The following is a 14,528-nucleotide window of genomic DNA, read 5'->3' as shown; positions in this document are numbered from 1 at the left end:
CAGTTGCTTTATGCTAGTGGGTGCGGATATGGTTGGCAAAGGCTGATAGCTTCGCCGGGTCTGGCCAAATTCCATCCTTGCTGACCACGTGACCAAGGTAGGTTACTTCACTGTACCCGAAAAACATTTTGATGGGTTTAGACGCAGTCAAGCGTTCGTGAGGGCGTCTAAAGCAAGACCTATACGTTGCTGATGTTCGTCGAAACTGTCGGCATAGACGATTACATCGTCGAGATAGACTAATGCCATAGTCCATTTTAGACGGCCGAGAAGCCTGTCCATGAGACGCTGGACGGTCGCCGGCGCATTACACAACCCAAATGGTAAACGCCGGAACTCAAACAGCCTGTCGGGTGTCACAAAGGCTGATTTTTCAGCGTCGTTTGACTCGAGTTCAACTTGCCAGCATCCTGAAATGACGTCTAATGTCGTGAAGTAGTGGCAACCCTGGAGCCGATCGAGAGCATCATCAAGCCGAGGCAGGGGATACACATCGGGCTTAGTAATGCTGTTTAACTTTCTGTAGTCTATACAGAACCTTGTCGAGCCGTCCTTCTTCCTGACGAGCACGACGGGTGATGACCATGGGCTGTTGGAGTGTGCCACTACGCCTCTCCGGAGCATATCGTCCACTTGAGCGCTGATCTGTCTTTCGGAGATCGACACTCGTCGGGGTTGGTGATCTTTTGGCGCGTGGTCACCGGTGTTGATGGTGTGGCGAATCAAAGGCGTACATCCCAATTCTTGCTTTGCAATGGCTATACAGTGACGGAACGTTTTGAGTAACGACTGTATGGACTCCCTCTGTGTTGCTGTTAGGTCTGGTCCAAAGTTAAATTCAGTCCACGGAATGTTGTCATTTTTGCTGACTCTGCTCTCTGAGGTAGATACCACTGGAGAACACGAAACGGTTGCGATCATGGTCTCTGGCAATATTTCAAAAGCTCTTCCTAAATTTTTACCTCGCTTAAGGTGAATCTCATCAGTGGCCAAGTTAACTACTAGAAGGTTAAGGGCACCTCGTCTAGAAGAGATAAGGCAGCGAGGCGTTGCAAATTCGGTCCCTGGTTGCGAGTGAAGAACCGCTTCGACTAAAAAATCTCCTGAACGCCGATTACCCTGAATTGATGATCGAACCCAGACCGCCGAAGACTTCGGAATCGTTACGTCTAGCATGGAGATGACTAAACAGGTGGAGGGATCGTGGGTGAACTTCAGAGGTAACAGAGGATAGAAAACTTTCACCCATGTTCGACAGAAAACTTCAACCGATGTTCTGGCTACCAGTTGGATGTTACCCGAAAGTATTCGGAAAGACTTAGCCAAGTGCAGCAGTAGACAGCAGAAGTAGTAGAAAAATGTACTAGGTTGTTTAATGTAAGGCTTGGGATTATCACACTTAATCGAGGGAAACGTGTCCTCCGACGTCATCTGGGACTTAGATAGCTGTGATGATGACAAAGCAGCGTGGCCATGTGCAAAGGACACTAGCAACTCCACCTCGGTACACCAGTCACACCCGAGAATGACTGATGGGTTTAAGTTTTCCACAATAAAAAAAGCAAAGATTTACAGTTCTGCCCAGAGCTTCGACGGTCAATTCACAACGCCCCAGGTAAGGTATGAGAGTATTGTTTGAAGACACCAGTCGAGTGTCCTTACAGTCAGTCGCCGCTGCCGCGTGGTCCGTCGACCGCAGCAAGGCAGCATCAATGAAGCTCACACCAGCCCCCGTGTCTATAATGGCATCGATTGGTAGCGTGGCTCCGTGTATTTGAATTGAAAGATGAGGTGTAAGCGACCTGCTCACCGACGCTGCGGCCAGAGGCACTTCATGAACTACGCGGAACCTTGCCCCGTCGGGCCCGCGTGGGTGTTTTCCTGATGTTGAGAGGTTAGATTCGGGCACGAGCGAGCAAGGTGACCTGGACGTCCACAGTTGAAGCAGTGGCGCCAGTCAGGCCTACGACGCATGTATTGCGAGTTGTCGGGTGGAGGATTCCGAATTATGGGTCGGACGGTGGAGGTGGTGGCTCTGTTCGCCGCGTCCATTCCAGTGCGTGAGCCAGTGCAGCGCTGAGTGTGGTAGGACAAGCGAGCCGCACAAATCATTGAATTTCTTAGTTGTGGATGGCATCGATGAAAGCTGATGTAGCCATCAGGTGAAGCGTGGCTTCGGAGCACCCTAGAAGTGCTTTTCTTGCCTGTCTATCGATAGTGTCGGCCAGTTCTTGGAGTGACACTGTGCCCTGGCGATAGGCTCTGAGTAACGTGAGATGTAGCTGCTGTAGATGGGCATCATTAAAACGAGCTTCTAGTGCTTGCAGGAGGAGCTCGTACGTGGTTTGACTTGAATCCGGTACACTTTCAAGGAAGTCGGCGGCTTTCCCACGGAGCTGGGCGACCAGGGCTGCAGCCTTGCCATGGGAATGCCACCCATTGTGTTGGGCTACTGTTTCGAATTGGATGATAAATGCGCGCCAAGATCCAAGTCCATCAAAAGTCGGAGGTTTGAGACGCATACTATCGGAATGTAGATTAGCAAGTCCAGTTTGGGGTCTCCCAGCTTCGTCGGGTGGGCGGTGACATACGGTAGATGTCTCTTGAACTTGTGGAAGGTCCCCTGAGTCTCCTGGTCGCACGGTTGGGAGAGCTTCTTCAAGGTGCTGCAGGCGGTCTTGTACACATGTGAGATGGTGGTGAACCTCGGTGAGTCGTTGGTTCACGTTCTCTTCAACGTGAGTGACGCGGGCGGCGAGGCGACTGTTGAACTGTTCAAGCAGAGTTGCGGCATCTGTCGCGCTCTTCTCTGCCAACCGGTTGTAGAGCTGTTCAGTAAGCTCGACCCACGTTGTCTCCACTGCTGCTGCGTGGGAGCGGGTATTCATGCTGTTTGGAAAACCGCTGCCACCATTTGTTACGGGTAAACCAAAAACCGCCGTTCCAGTCTTGTTTCTTCGTGGTCTCTCACTACTGTTCGTCCACCTCTTCTACCTTTACCGTTACAGTATATATATATATATATATAACAAAGTAAAAAAATCATGTTGAAAACCTAAAAAAGACTGTGAAAATTTAATCAACAATTTGGACGAGAACTCGGCTTCGTCAGGAGACGACTTACGAGTGAGAACATATCACTGCGGCAAAGAGGTTGAGAACTGGGAGAAAAAAAAAGATAACACAAATGCAAAAAAAAAAAAACTTGGCTGTAGTAGAGGGTTTTTCCAGATTCCTGTCGCCAAGGCTGACACTCCTAAGACGGCCTTCATTTGCCAGAGGCGCCTATTTGAATTCGATCGACTTCCCTTTGGCCTGTCTAATTCTGCCGCAAGCTTTCAGAGGCTCATGGACACCGTCTTGGGGGATACTAAATTTAACTGTGCCACGGCTTGCATGGACGACGTAGTGGTGTTTTCAAAGACCTTGGACGACCACATTAACCATTTGCAGGTTGTTCCGCAGCGGATGAATGATGCAGGACTAACGATTAACCCAAAGAAGGTACAGCTGGCGTCAAGTAGGGTAGCGCTTATTGGATTCGTGGTGGAGCATGGATTCCTCCATCCACAGGAGAAGAAGTTGAAAGCAATGATAGAATTTCCCACTCCTCAGGACAAAAAGAGTCTACAGCGATATCTCGGCATGGTGGGATTCTACCGCCAATTGATATTGTCACGGGTGGTGACCAAAAACAACAAATAAACAGGAAGAAATAAACGTTTAATGTGGCGAACTTGTGCCAAAAATAAAAGAGAACAAACGATAATAATAGAGCGTCGCGGGCGTCGAAGTCGGCGTGGAAGCAGAGTCGAACGCTGGGCGAGACTGACTCGACAAGGTCGCGGGCGGCCTCTTATCTAGAGTGAGTCACTATCTCGTAGATTCGGCGGGCAAGGTTCGAGCGTAGCGCGCTTGGTGCGAGAATGAGCACGCACTTTCTAGAACAACAAAAGCAGGCATGAACTATAGAAGTTATGTTCGCAGCAAGAATAAACGAGAAGCTTCTGCAAGTCTGCGCGCGGCATTATCCCCCCCCCCCCCCCCTTTAAAAACGCATCGTCCCGATGCAGCACAAACTGAAAACAAAGCGAACAGAAATAACGGTAAACTAAAGAGTCATTTGGAACACATAAGGTACAGAGTCCTATCGAGCGTAGTACGGTTTCATGCGCACGGCGTGGGCGACTTCTGGTCTTGGAGGGCGGCGTGATGAAGTCCGTGTTCCGTCGGCCATCACCTCGTAGTTCAGATCCCCGAGTCGACGAAGCACTTTGTAGGGTCCAAAGCAGCGCTTCAGTAGTTTCTCGCTGAGACCACGGCGGCGGATCGGTGTCCACACCCACACCCTGTCTCCGGGCTGGAAATGGACGTCCCGACGACGAAGGTTGTAGCGGCCAGTGTCGACACGTTGTTGGGCTTCAATGCGGTGTCTGGCGAGCTGGCGGACGTCTTCTGCCCGTTGGGCAACCACCTGGGCGTCGTCGCTTCCGTCGACAGCCGGTTCGTGGGGTAACATCACGTCCAGCATTGTCGTTACTTCGCGACCTTGACCCAGTTGGAAAGGTGTCACCCAGGTGGTCTCTTGCACGGCCGTGTTGTAGGCAAATGTGACGTACGGCAACACCTCGTCCCATGTCTTGTGCTCCACGTCGACGTACATGGAGATCATGTCGGCGATGGTCTTGTTGAGTCTCTCCGTCAGCCCATTGGTCCGCGGGTGGTACGCCGTTGTGCGCCGATGGCTGGTGTGGCTGAGACGAAGGATTTCTTGCGTCAGCTGGGCCATGAATGATGATCCACGGTCTGAGACCAAAACTTTGGGAGCGCCGTGCCGGAGGACGATGAACTCGATAAAGAACTTGGCGACTTCCACAGCCGTCCCTGCAGGAAGGGCTTTCGTTTCGGCGTACCGTGTGAGATAATCTGTGGCGACAATAATCCATCTGTTTCCTTGCGTCGATGGTGGGAAAGGACCAAGTAGATCAATTCCGATCTGCTGGAACGGTACGGTCGGGGGAGTGATCGGATGTAGGAGACCTGCCGGCTTCGTGGGTGGTTTCTTGCGTCGCTGGCACTCGTGGCAGGACCGTGTGTGGTAGTGAACGGTCTTCGGCAGCTTGGGCCAGTAATACCTTTCACGAATTCGGGCCAGCGTACGGCTGTAACCAAGGTGTCCGGATGTCTGGTCGTCGTGGCAGGCTTGGAAGATCTCCGCTCTAAGGTCGGTAGGGATTACCAGCAGCCATGGTGTGCTGTTGTCTCCGAAGTTCTCCTTGTAAAGTACACCTTGTCGGAGGACGAAAGTCGGCAGGGCTCTCAAGAAGACACGGGGGACAGTACCTCCTTGTCCTTCGAGGTGCTCGATTAACGCGCGCAACTCAGGATCGTCTCTTTGACGTTGTGCCATGTCGTCGGTGTTCACTGCACCTAGGAAGCACTCGTCGTCATCGTCGTTGCTGCTGCCAGAAGGTGTTTCGACGGGGGCTCTGGACAGGCAGTCGGCGTCGCTGTGCTTCCGGCCTGACTTATAGACCACAGTCATGTTGAACTCTTGTAGTCGTAGACTCCATCGTGCGAGGCGTCCTGACGGGTCCATGAGGTTCGCAAGCCAGCAGAGCGAGTGGTGGTCCGTGACTACACGGAACGGGCTCCCGTACAAATACAAACGAAACTTCGTTATTGCCCAGACGACCGCAAGGCATTCTTTCTCAGTCGTGGAGTAAGTTCTCTCCGCCTTGGACAGTGTTCGACTTGCGTAGGCGATAACTCGCTCGGTGCCTTCTTGCACTTGAACCAGTACCGCGCCAAGTCCAGCGTTACTTGCGTCCGTCTGAATTTCGGTTTCCGCATCTTGATCGAAATGTCCTAGAACAGCAGGAATCTGCAGTCGTCGCTTCAGCTCGTCGAATGCCTGCTGCTGCTCCTCGGCCCATTCGAACTTCTCGGCGTCCTTTGTGAGGTTTGTGAGCGGTGCGGAAATCCTTGCAAAATTCCGGATGAAGCGCCGATAGTAGGCACATGGTCCAAGAAACCTTCGCACGGCCTTCTTGTCTGTCGGTGCTGGAAATGCTGCGACGGCGCGAGTCTTCTCTGGGTCGGGGCGAACGCCTTCGTTACTAAACACATGACCTAGGAACTTCAGTTGGTCCTAGGCGAACCGACACTTTGACGGCTTCAGGGTGAGTCCGGCGGTCCGCATGGCTTGGAGAACTGCTCGGAGTCGTCGCAAGTGCTCGTCGAAGTCTCTGGAAAACACTACGACGTCATCGAGGTAGACGAGACAGCTCTGGCACTTCAGTCCTGCCAGTACAGTGTCCATGACACGCTGGAAAGTTGCTGGAGCCGTGCACAGTCCGAAGGGCATCACCTTGAACTCGGACAGCCCATCTGGCGTGACGAAAGCTGTCTTCTCTCGGTCCCGTTCGTCGACTTCGATCTGCCAGTAGCCGCTCTTCAGGTCCATGGATGAAAAGTATCGGGAGTGGCGCAGCCGGGCTAATGTGTCGTCGATACGGGGAAGTGGATAGACGTCTTTCTTCGTCACTGCGTTCAGCTGCCCGTAGTCCACGCAGAACCAAAGCGTTCCGTCCTTCTTCTTAACCAGTACAACTGGAGCGGCCCACGGACTGCTTGAAGGTTGGATTATGTCGTCGTTCAGCATCTCTTGCACTTGCTCCTAGATCACCTCCCTTTCTTTAACGGAGACTCTGTACGGCGATCGATGCACAGGGCGCGCGTCGTCCTCGGTAACGATGCGGTGTTTCGCAACGGCGGTTTGGCGCACCCTCGACGACGTCGCAAAGCAGTCACTGTACTCGGCGAGGAGGTCACTTAGCTGCCGTCGTTTCGGGCTCGGAAGCTTAGGGTCAATGTCGAGCTGCGCTGGCGACGGACTGTCTTGCTGAGGTGGCGAGGTTTCGTCAGTAATCGTGGCGATTTCGGCGGCGTTTCGAAGTTCCTCGACGTGGCCCACGGCTGCACCTTTCGTGAGGTGTTGCGTTTCATTTCGGAAGTTCGTCACGAGGACCACAGTCCGCCCATCCTGAAGTTCAGCTACTCCTCTTGCGACGCCTATTCCTCTTCCCAGGAGCAATTGAAGGTTGCCTTCTAGGACAACTTCGCCGCAGGTAGCTGTATCGGCCACGACGGGTACGACAACACTTGATCGCGGCGGCAGGTTCACGTGGTCGGTGGCGACTCGGACGGCGGCTGACCCTGTTTGGGGTTTCTCTGAAGGCGGAACAGGCTTCCGCAGCGTCAGTCTGTTCTCACCCAGGTCGATGACGGCGCCGTATTCACACAGAAAGTCCATGCCAAGAATGACATCTCTGGAACAATCTTGCAGAACGATGAACTTTACCGGACACGTCTCGCCGTGAATCTCGACGCGAGCAGTGCACCTTCCGACGGGCGTGATGAGATGTCCTCCTGCGGTTCCTATTTGGGGTCCATCCCATGGCGTCATGACTTTGCGAAGGCGGCGGGAGAGCCTCCCACTGAACACTGAGTAGTCTGCTCCGGTGTCCACGAGTGCCGATACGTCGAGGCCGTCGATGACAACGTTTAGGTTGTTGGACTCCGATGCCGGAGCGTCGTTCTGATGCGTAGCGTCGGGAGAGTGGGAGCGCTCCGTCGTTCTTGGAGGCTCTTTACGTCGGTCGTCCTCGGCAACTCCACCTCCAGGGGTTGCAGCGCCTAGTTTCCCCAGCGTGGAGCGAGGGGCGACAGGCTTTCACGTCGGGGTCGGTGCATCGGCGAGGCTGGACGTCGTGGCGACGACGACCGGAACTCTCGGCGAGACGCAGGCTCAGGAGATTGAGGTCGTCGCAGGTACTCGTCGATTTCCCGAGGGCGTTCACCATAACGAGGCCGCGGGTCGTTCGGGTGGAACCCGCGCAACCCAAGTCGTCGGTACGGGCATCGGCGGTAGGTGTGGTCTGCTTCCCCACAGTGGAAGCACAGGGGGCGTCGGTCGGGCGTCCTCCACACGTCTGTTTCTCTAGGTGCGGGCTGTTCTGGACGGACGTATGGGACCCGCTCTTCTTGTCGTCGGAGGCAGTGTGGCCTTGGGGCGTCTCGTCGAGGTGGCGGCGTGTATTGACGAGCAGCCGGTGGTGATCGTCGCGCCACTGAAGCGTAGGTTACCACCGGTTCTTCTGGTTCAGCGATATCGACAGGAGACTCCGGTTGAATGGCACGCTGCACTTCTTCTCGCACGACCTCGGCGATGGAGATCGAGGCGGGGCGATCAGTGTCGGGTAGAATTTTCCGGAGCTCTTCCCGGACGATGTCCCGGACAATTTCACGAAGGTTGTCAGCGCGGATGCCGTCCTCGTCGATTCGGGAAGATGCCAGCGTCGAAGCAACAGGCGTGTCGGGGATTCGGTTGTAGTGGCTGGCTCGGGCTTGCAGGGCACGCTCGATGTTTGTTGCCTCGGCGACAAAATCTTCGACAGTTGTCGGAGGGCTGCGGACAAGACCACCAAAGATGCTTTCTCTCACGCCCCGCATGAGGAATCGTAGCTTCTTCTCATCTGTAGCCCGAGGGTCGGCGCGGGCGCTCAGGCGCAGGACGTCCTCTACGAAGCCGGTGACACTCTCGTTGGGGCCCTGGGTTCTGGTTCGTAGTAGGTCCTCGGCTCTCTCTCGGCGGTGGTGGTTTATTAAGGTAGCCTTGAGATCGGTCTTGAAGATGTCCCACGACGTCAGGGAGGACTCATGATTCTCGTACCAGTGCTTCGCGGTCCCCTCGAGCGAAAAATAGACATTGTGCAGGCGCTGCTCGTCGGTCCAGCAATTGTGGCGGGCGTCGCGTTCATACTGGTCAATCCAGTCTTCGACGTCTTCGTACTGCTCGCCGTGGAATGGAGCCGGTGTCCGAGGAGCGACGGGTAGGTAGACGACGCCAGGAGCGGCGGGGGTCTGCGACTGGTTGGCCATCGTCGGCTGCCTGGTCCTGGGTGGTAAAAGTCCGTATTCCGGGTGTAGCTCTTGGGTACGGCGACTTGATCGAGTCTCGATCTGGTCTTCGTTGGGTCCTCGGGAGCTTGGGTTCGGACTTGTATTGCGGGAACTTGGAGGGCTGCGCTGCACGGACATGCGGTACCCCGCACCTCCACCAAAATGTCACGGGTGGTGACCAAAAACAGCAAATAAACAGGAAGAAATAAACGTTTAATGTGGCGAACTTGTGCCAAAAATAAAAGAGAACAAAAGATAATAATAGAGCGTCGCGGGCGTCGAAGTCGGCGTGGAAGCAGAGTCGAAGGCTGCGGCGAGACTGACTCGACAAGGTCGCGGGCGGCCTCTTATCTAGAGTGAGTCACTATCTCGAAGATTCGGCGGGCAAGGTTCGAGCGTAGCGCGCTTGGGGCGAGAATGAGCACGCACTTTCTAGAACAACAAAAGCAGGCATGAACGATAGAAGTTATGTTCGCAGCAAGAATAAACGAGAAGCTTCTGCAAGTCAGCGCGCGGCAATATCGAACTGTGCCGATTCGGCCCGACCTCTCCATGAGCTGCTGCGCCGGGATGTCCCATGGAATTGGACTGCTGCTCACGAAGCATTTAGAACGCTGGCAGTGGTCATTGCCGATACAGCGTCCCTCAGACTTCCCAATCTCAATGCCACATTTGTGCTACAAACCGACGCCAGCGAGTACGGACTAGGAGTAGTGCTTCTGCAGGAACATAATGGGGCCTTACGACCCGTTGCATTTGCGAGCCACAAACTGTCGGCAGCGGAGCGTAACTATACCGTCACCGAAAAAGAGTGCCTAGCAATAATATTTACCCTAAAGAAGTTCGATATGTACCTTGACGGAGCCACCTTTACAATTCAGACGGACCACCAACCGTTGACCTGGCTCAAAAATCTTAAAAACCCAGCAGGACGTGTAGCTCGATGGGCTCTCACCTTACAGGAATACAATTTCTCCATTGAGTACCGGCCTGGCAGATCCAACATTGCGGCGGACGCCTTGTCTCGCGCCCCCCTTCCAACCCAGGAAAAGGAAGAAGCGACGGAGTTGGTCGCTGTTACTAACGAGGAACTTTCCTGGGTGTAGTCGTGACCCGGGAACAGCTGCTCAGAGCCCAGCGAGCAGACGATCTGTGCCAGCAGATATCTACGCGGTTAAATCAACCCAGTTCCAGGGGACAGGACATGACTGATGCACACACGGATACCTACGTTCAGAGTAACGATGGACTTTTACTTCGATACATACCTCAAGCAGATCAGGGTGACCCTACCACGTCGCCATTTCGCGTAGTCGTGCCGAAAATATTACGACGCACTTTTATAAGTTACTTTCATGACAGTGTCCTGGCCGGTCACAGTGATGGAAAAAACTTACCAAAAGCTTTGCCGCATTGCAACCTGGCCTCGAATGAACCGCGATGTCTTGCGTTATGCCCGCAGCTGTCCTCAATGCCAAACAGCAAAACCCTGAGGCGGGAAGCCCCTGGGTTTCATGCAGTCGGTTCAGAGTCATCGTCCTTGGGAAATTGTTGCGTGTGATTTCATGGGCCCAGTTCCATGCAGCCCACAAGGCAACAGGTACCTCCTTGTGGTCACCGACCACTTCTCCAAGTGGGTCGACCTTCATCCCCTGCGTCAACTTACGTCCAAGATATGGGACAAACTTTGAGAAACATTTTCCCGGTTTGGGTATCCTGTTGTATTTTTAACAGACCAGGCCACCTACTACACCAGCACTGTATTTGAAAATTGCTGTGAGATTCTCGGTATCCAACATAATTGTACTTCCCCTTATCACCCCCAGTCCAATATCACTGAAAGAGTAAATCACAACCTCCGGGCAATGCTAATTTTGTACACTAACGAACACCGCGACTGGGACTCTTGTATCCCAGAAATGGCCTTTGCTACCCATACCCCAGAAAACCGAACCACGGGATTAACACCGGCACGATTGAATTTTGGTCGGAAGCTAAGAGTGCCCATGGAAAACATTATAGAGCTTGCGCCAGATGCTCGCCCGCGCCAATCACACTCAAGGTTTGTGCAACGACTCTGCGATAATATCCGAAATACAGTGACAATGGCCCGGGGGAATATCGAACTAACACAACCACGACAACGAACCCAACATAATAGAAGCCGGAGAAACGTCGAATTTTCTGTCGGAGATCTAGTTCTCCGACGCACTCACCCACTCAGTAACGCCAGCCAAGGATTTTCCGCTTCACTCGCCAAACGATGGGAAGGGCCATTCGTGGTCGAGACGCGAATTACACGCCTCGCATATCGATTACGGTGCCCCATAACCGGCGCACGCGTCGGACCTGTTAACATCAATGACTTGAAACCTTTTATTGAACGTGGCGAAGAGTGTTGAGAATTCAGTAACGTCGTCTCCATCTTGTCTAATCGTGCCTCTTCCTCACCTCGACTACCTGCAGCCATGCCGCCAGACCGACCGTGGTCACGGCCACGCCACCCACTTCCGCGGCGGTCGTCTTACCATCGGTCGCGCTCCCCCGGGAGCCGCAGTCTCGGACATCGGCCGTCTCCTCAGCACCCACGGCGACGCCCCCGAACCCATGAGGCTACGACGTGGTGCATCGTGGAGCATCACAGCCTCGTGGGGTTCGCTTCCCGCCTGCGTTGGGACCAACAGCCACAGGTCCCACAAGGACTGGCGCCGGCCGACGTCCCAGCACCATTCCAGAGACGCACCCTGAATGAGCGGTGCGCAGGGGATACACCGTCGACCTACACCGACGCAGAGCGTGCCGGGTTATGTGCCCTGTGCCGCGTGTCCATGATAGCGTGGGCGAGTCATCTACACGGGGCCCTCCACACCGAGCGTCGCCAACGACAAGAGAACAACGCATCGGCAGCAACTCGGCCGTTAACATCCGCGGACGTTGAGGCGGCGCTCATCGTCGTGTCGAGATCGTGCCCCGAGAAGCTTAGGGCGCCTAACCAGGCAGCACACGCACACGAAGATGTCATAATAGCCGAGTTTTAATCTACCTCCCTGCCCCCTCCCTCCTGCCTCATTCAGCAAGCCAACGGCCCGGAACGCGGTATAAAACACCAGGACCACAGTGAACGTCTCCCGTTCCAGCGCAGGCGTCGAGAGTCAACACTTTGCAGTCGAAGCTCAGAGTGCCAAAAGCCGAAGTCTGCTTCCACCGTCCTTCCCGCCAGCTGTCGCGCCACCCCAGGCTCTCTGATTCGCGCCCTTTCAAAAGTCCTTTGGACCGCACGTCAGATACCGTTCGGAGTCCCAGTACCATCGCACGGTCCTCCGTTCGTCTTCGAAAAGCTCAAGACTCGCAAAACCGCCATGGGAGCCTCCTTGGTCGACATCATACATTCCGGCGTGGAGAACCTTGACAGCGACGTCGGCTTGTGCGCCCCGGATGCCGAGTCGTACACGCTATTCGCCGGCCTGTTCAACCCGGTGATCGAGGACTACCACGGCGGCTTCAAGGCGACCGACAAGCACCCGCTCACGCACTTCGGAGACCTCAGCACCTCGGTCAACGTGGACCCCCCACGACCAGTTCGTCATTTTCACCGGCGTGCGCTGTGGACGCTCGTTGCAGGGCTACCCTTTCAACCCGTGCCTCACGGAGGCCCAATACAGCGAGATAGAGGAGAAAGTGAGCTCGACTCTGCGTATGCTGGAGGGCGAGCTGTAGGCCACCTATTACCCACTGGCTGGCATGGGCAAGAAGACGCAGCAGCAGCTCATCGACGACCACTTCCTCTTCAAGGAGGGCGACCGCTTCCTGCAGGCTGCCCTCGCTACCGTCAAAACCAAACGCTCCTTTCCCCTGAATGGGGGGGAGTGTGTGGGGAACGGAAAAAGACGAGAATAAAGAGGACCGACGATCGGGGGGCGAGCGGGCAGGCGGGGCAGTCGGAGCTTGAACACCGGGAGAACTGGTGTTCGTTCTCTTGTCTCCACAATATATATATATATATATATAACAAAGTGAAAAAATCATGTTGAAAAACTAAAAAAAAAAAAAAAACAACGAAAGTTGAATTAACAATTTGGACGAGAACTCGGGTTCGTCAGCAGACGACTTACGAGTGAGGACATATCACTGCGGCAAAGAGGTTGAGAACTGGGAGAAAGAAAAAACGAATAACACATATGCAAAAAAAATGGTAATAGCAAGGTACGCGTTCATGCATAGCAAACAACTTGACCTGCGCCTTTTCCTCCTGCGGGGCGGAGAAATACAGAGTGCACTCGAACGCTAACACAAATGGCCTCAATAGGCCGTAAACGGTCGACATCTTCCTTCCTGATGGCACCCTACGACTCAATGCATCCCTGCGACAGTCGACGCGTTCAGAGCTGTTTTTTGGGAGAGTTTGGCCATACATTGGTTTGAATAAGCGGGCGTCTCGGGGGAAAAAACCACAGGCCTCGAAACAGCCCCCAGCGGTGGTCGTGAGGTCTAAATCATAGAGTTATTATAATGTACGCTAGAGGTTCAACTGGCGCTAGTGTCTATGCGACTTCCGTGACGCAAATTGAAGCAGACAGCAACCAGTCTACTTTTGCGGTGTTCCTATGCATTCCTATGGGAAAACGCGCGTGCATTTTGTCTCTTCGCCGGAAAATATCATAGAACACTTTTCTTATTTGGTTCGTACCGAATAGTATGTACCTTAATTAACATTGCAAAATTGCAATTGCTTTAGTTAGCGCATTTTTCTGACCAGTGACGGATGTTTAACTTTACTATATTTTAGGCCCATGCCTATACCCCACAGCGTTTGTTCAAAGGCATTGACGCATCTAAACAAAAATAATAGTCGAATGTAAGAGTCACCAAACTGTGGGATTGATATTGTTGTTAGAAACGAAGTAAACAGCCAAGACCGGACTGCGAGCCTGGAAGCGTGTCCCGAGGAACCGAGGAACTTTGAAGTCAAACACGGCCGGAGGCGACGAAGGTCGGTCAATTAGCGAAAGCATTGGCGACTCACATTTGCATCTCTATTTGAAATCCTGGGCGTCGTGCTAATTAAGCGACATAATCTTCGATGCGAGCGGTTTACTGCCTTGATCTGCGTACACGACACTTGAGAAGAAACGGCGTACATGGGCTAGTAAATGCCGTTTTTTTCTTTGTAATCGTGAACGAATTTTCATGTGCAATGACTTGTACCTAGACGTAACACAGTGTGCGATTTGTGATAACGTTTAATGGCACTCGGCGCAAAGAAGAAACAGTAATGCACAATAACACCCTGGAAAAAGACAACAGGAGAAACAAATTTGAGCATATATGCGTATTTAGGCATATTAGATATGTTCAAACATATAACATAAATAACGATCGGTGAAAGAAATAAGACTTGCGAGATACACAGCTCATCAATATTGCATAGAAATTGTTGTTTCACTAATATATTTACATCCACCAACAAGTTCTAGTACTAAATGAATGAAACAACAAAGCAAGGGAAAAATGCAAACAAGCTGACAAAAAAGAAAGAAAAAAAGAAGGCATGATTTCAGGATGCC

The 14,528-nt window shown here is 53.2% G+C and overlaps 1 protein-coding gene and 1 pseudogene across 1 annotated transcript; both read left to right on the top strand.

The window, feature by feature from the left end:
• The first annotated feature begins 11,432 nt into the window (after window positions 1-11,432).
• LOC115317011 lies at window positions 11,433-12,002 on the top strand. Its single transcript, XM_029976565.2, has one exon. The coding sequence runs from the start codon at window positions 11,433-11,435 to the stop codon at window positions 12,000-12,002; it is 570 nt and encodes a 189-aa protein (XP_029832425.2).
• Window positions 12,003-12,248: 246 nt separating this feature from the next.
• Window positions 12,249-12,861, top strand: LOC120843101 (annotated as a pseudogene).
• The last annotated feature ends 1,667 nt before the right edge of the window (window positions 12,862-14,528 follow it).

This window comes from Ixodes scapularis, unplaced genomic scaffold (assembly GCF_016920785.2).
Source record: "Ixodes scapularis isolate PalLabHiFi unplaced genomic scaffold, ASM1692078v2 PGA_scaffold0__279_contigs__length_252992795, whole genome shotgun sequence".
In the NCBI taxonomy this organism is placed as follows: Eukaryota; Metazoa; Arthropoda; class Arachnida; order Ixodida; family Ixodidae; genus Ixodes; species Ixodes scapularis.
This window is presented reverse-complemented; position numbering and strand designations above follow the sequence as displayed.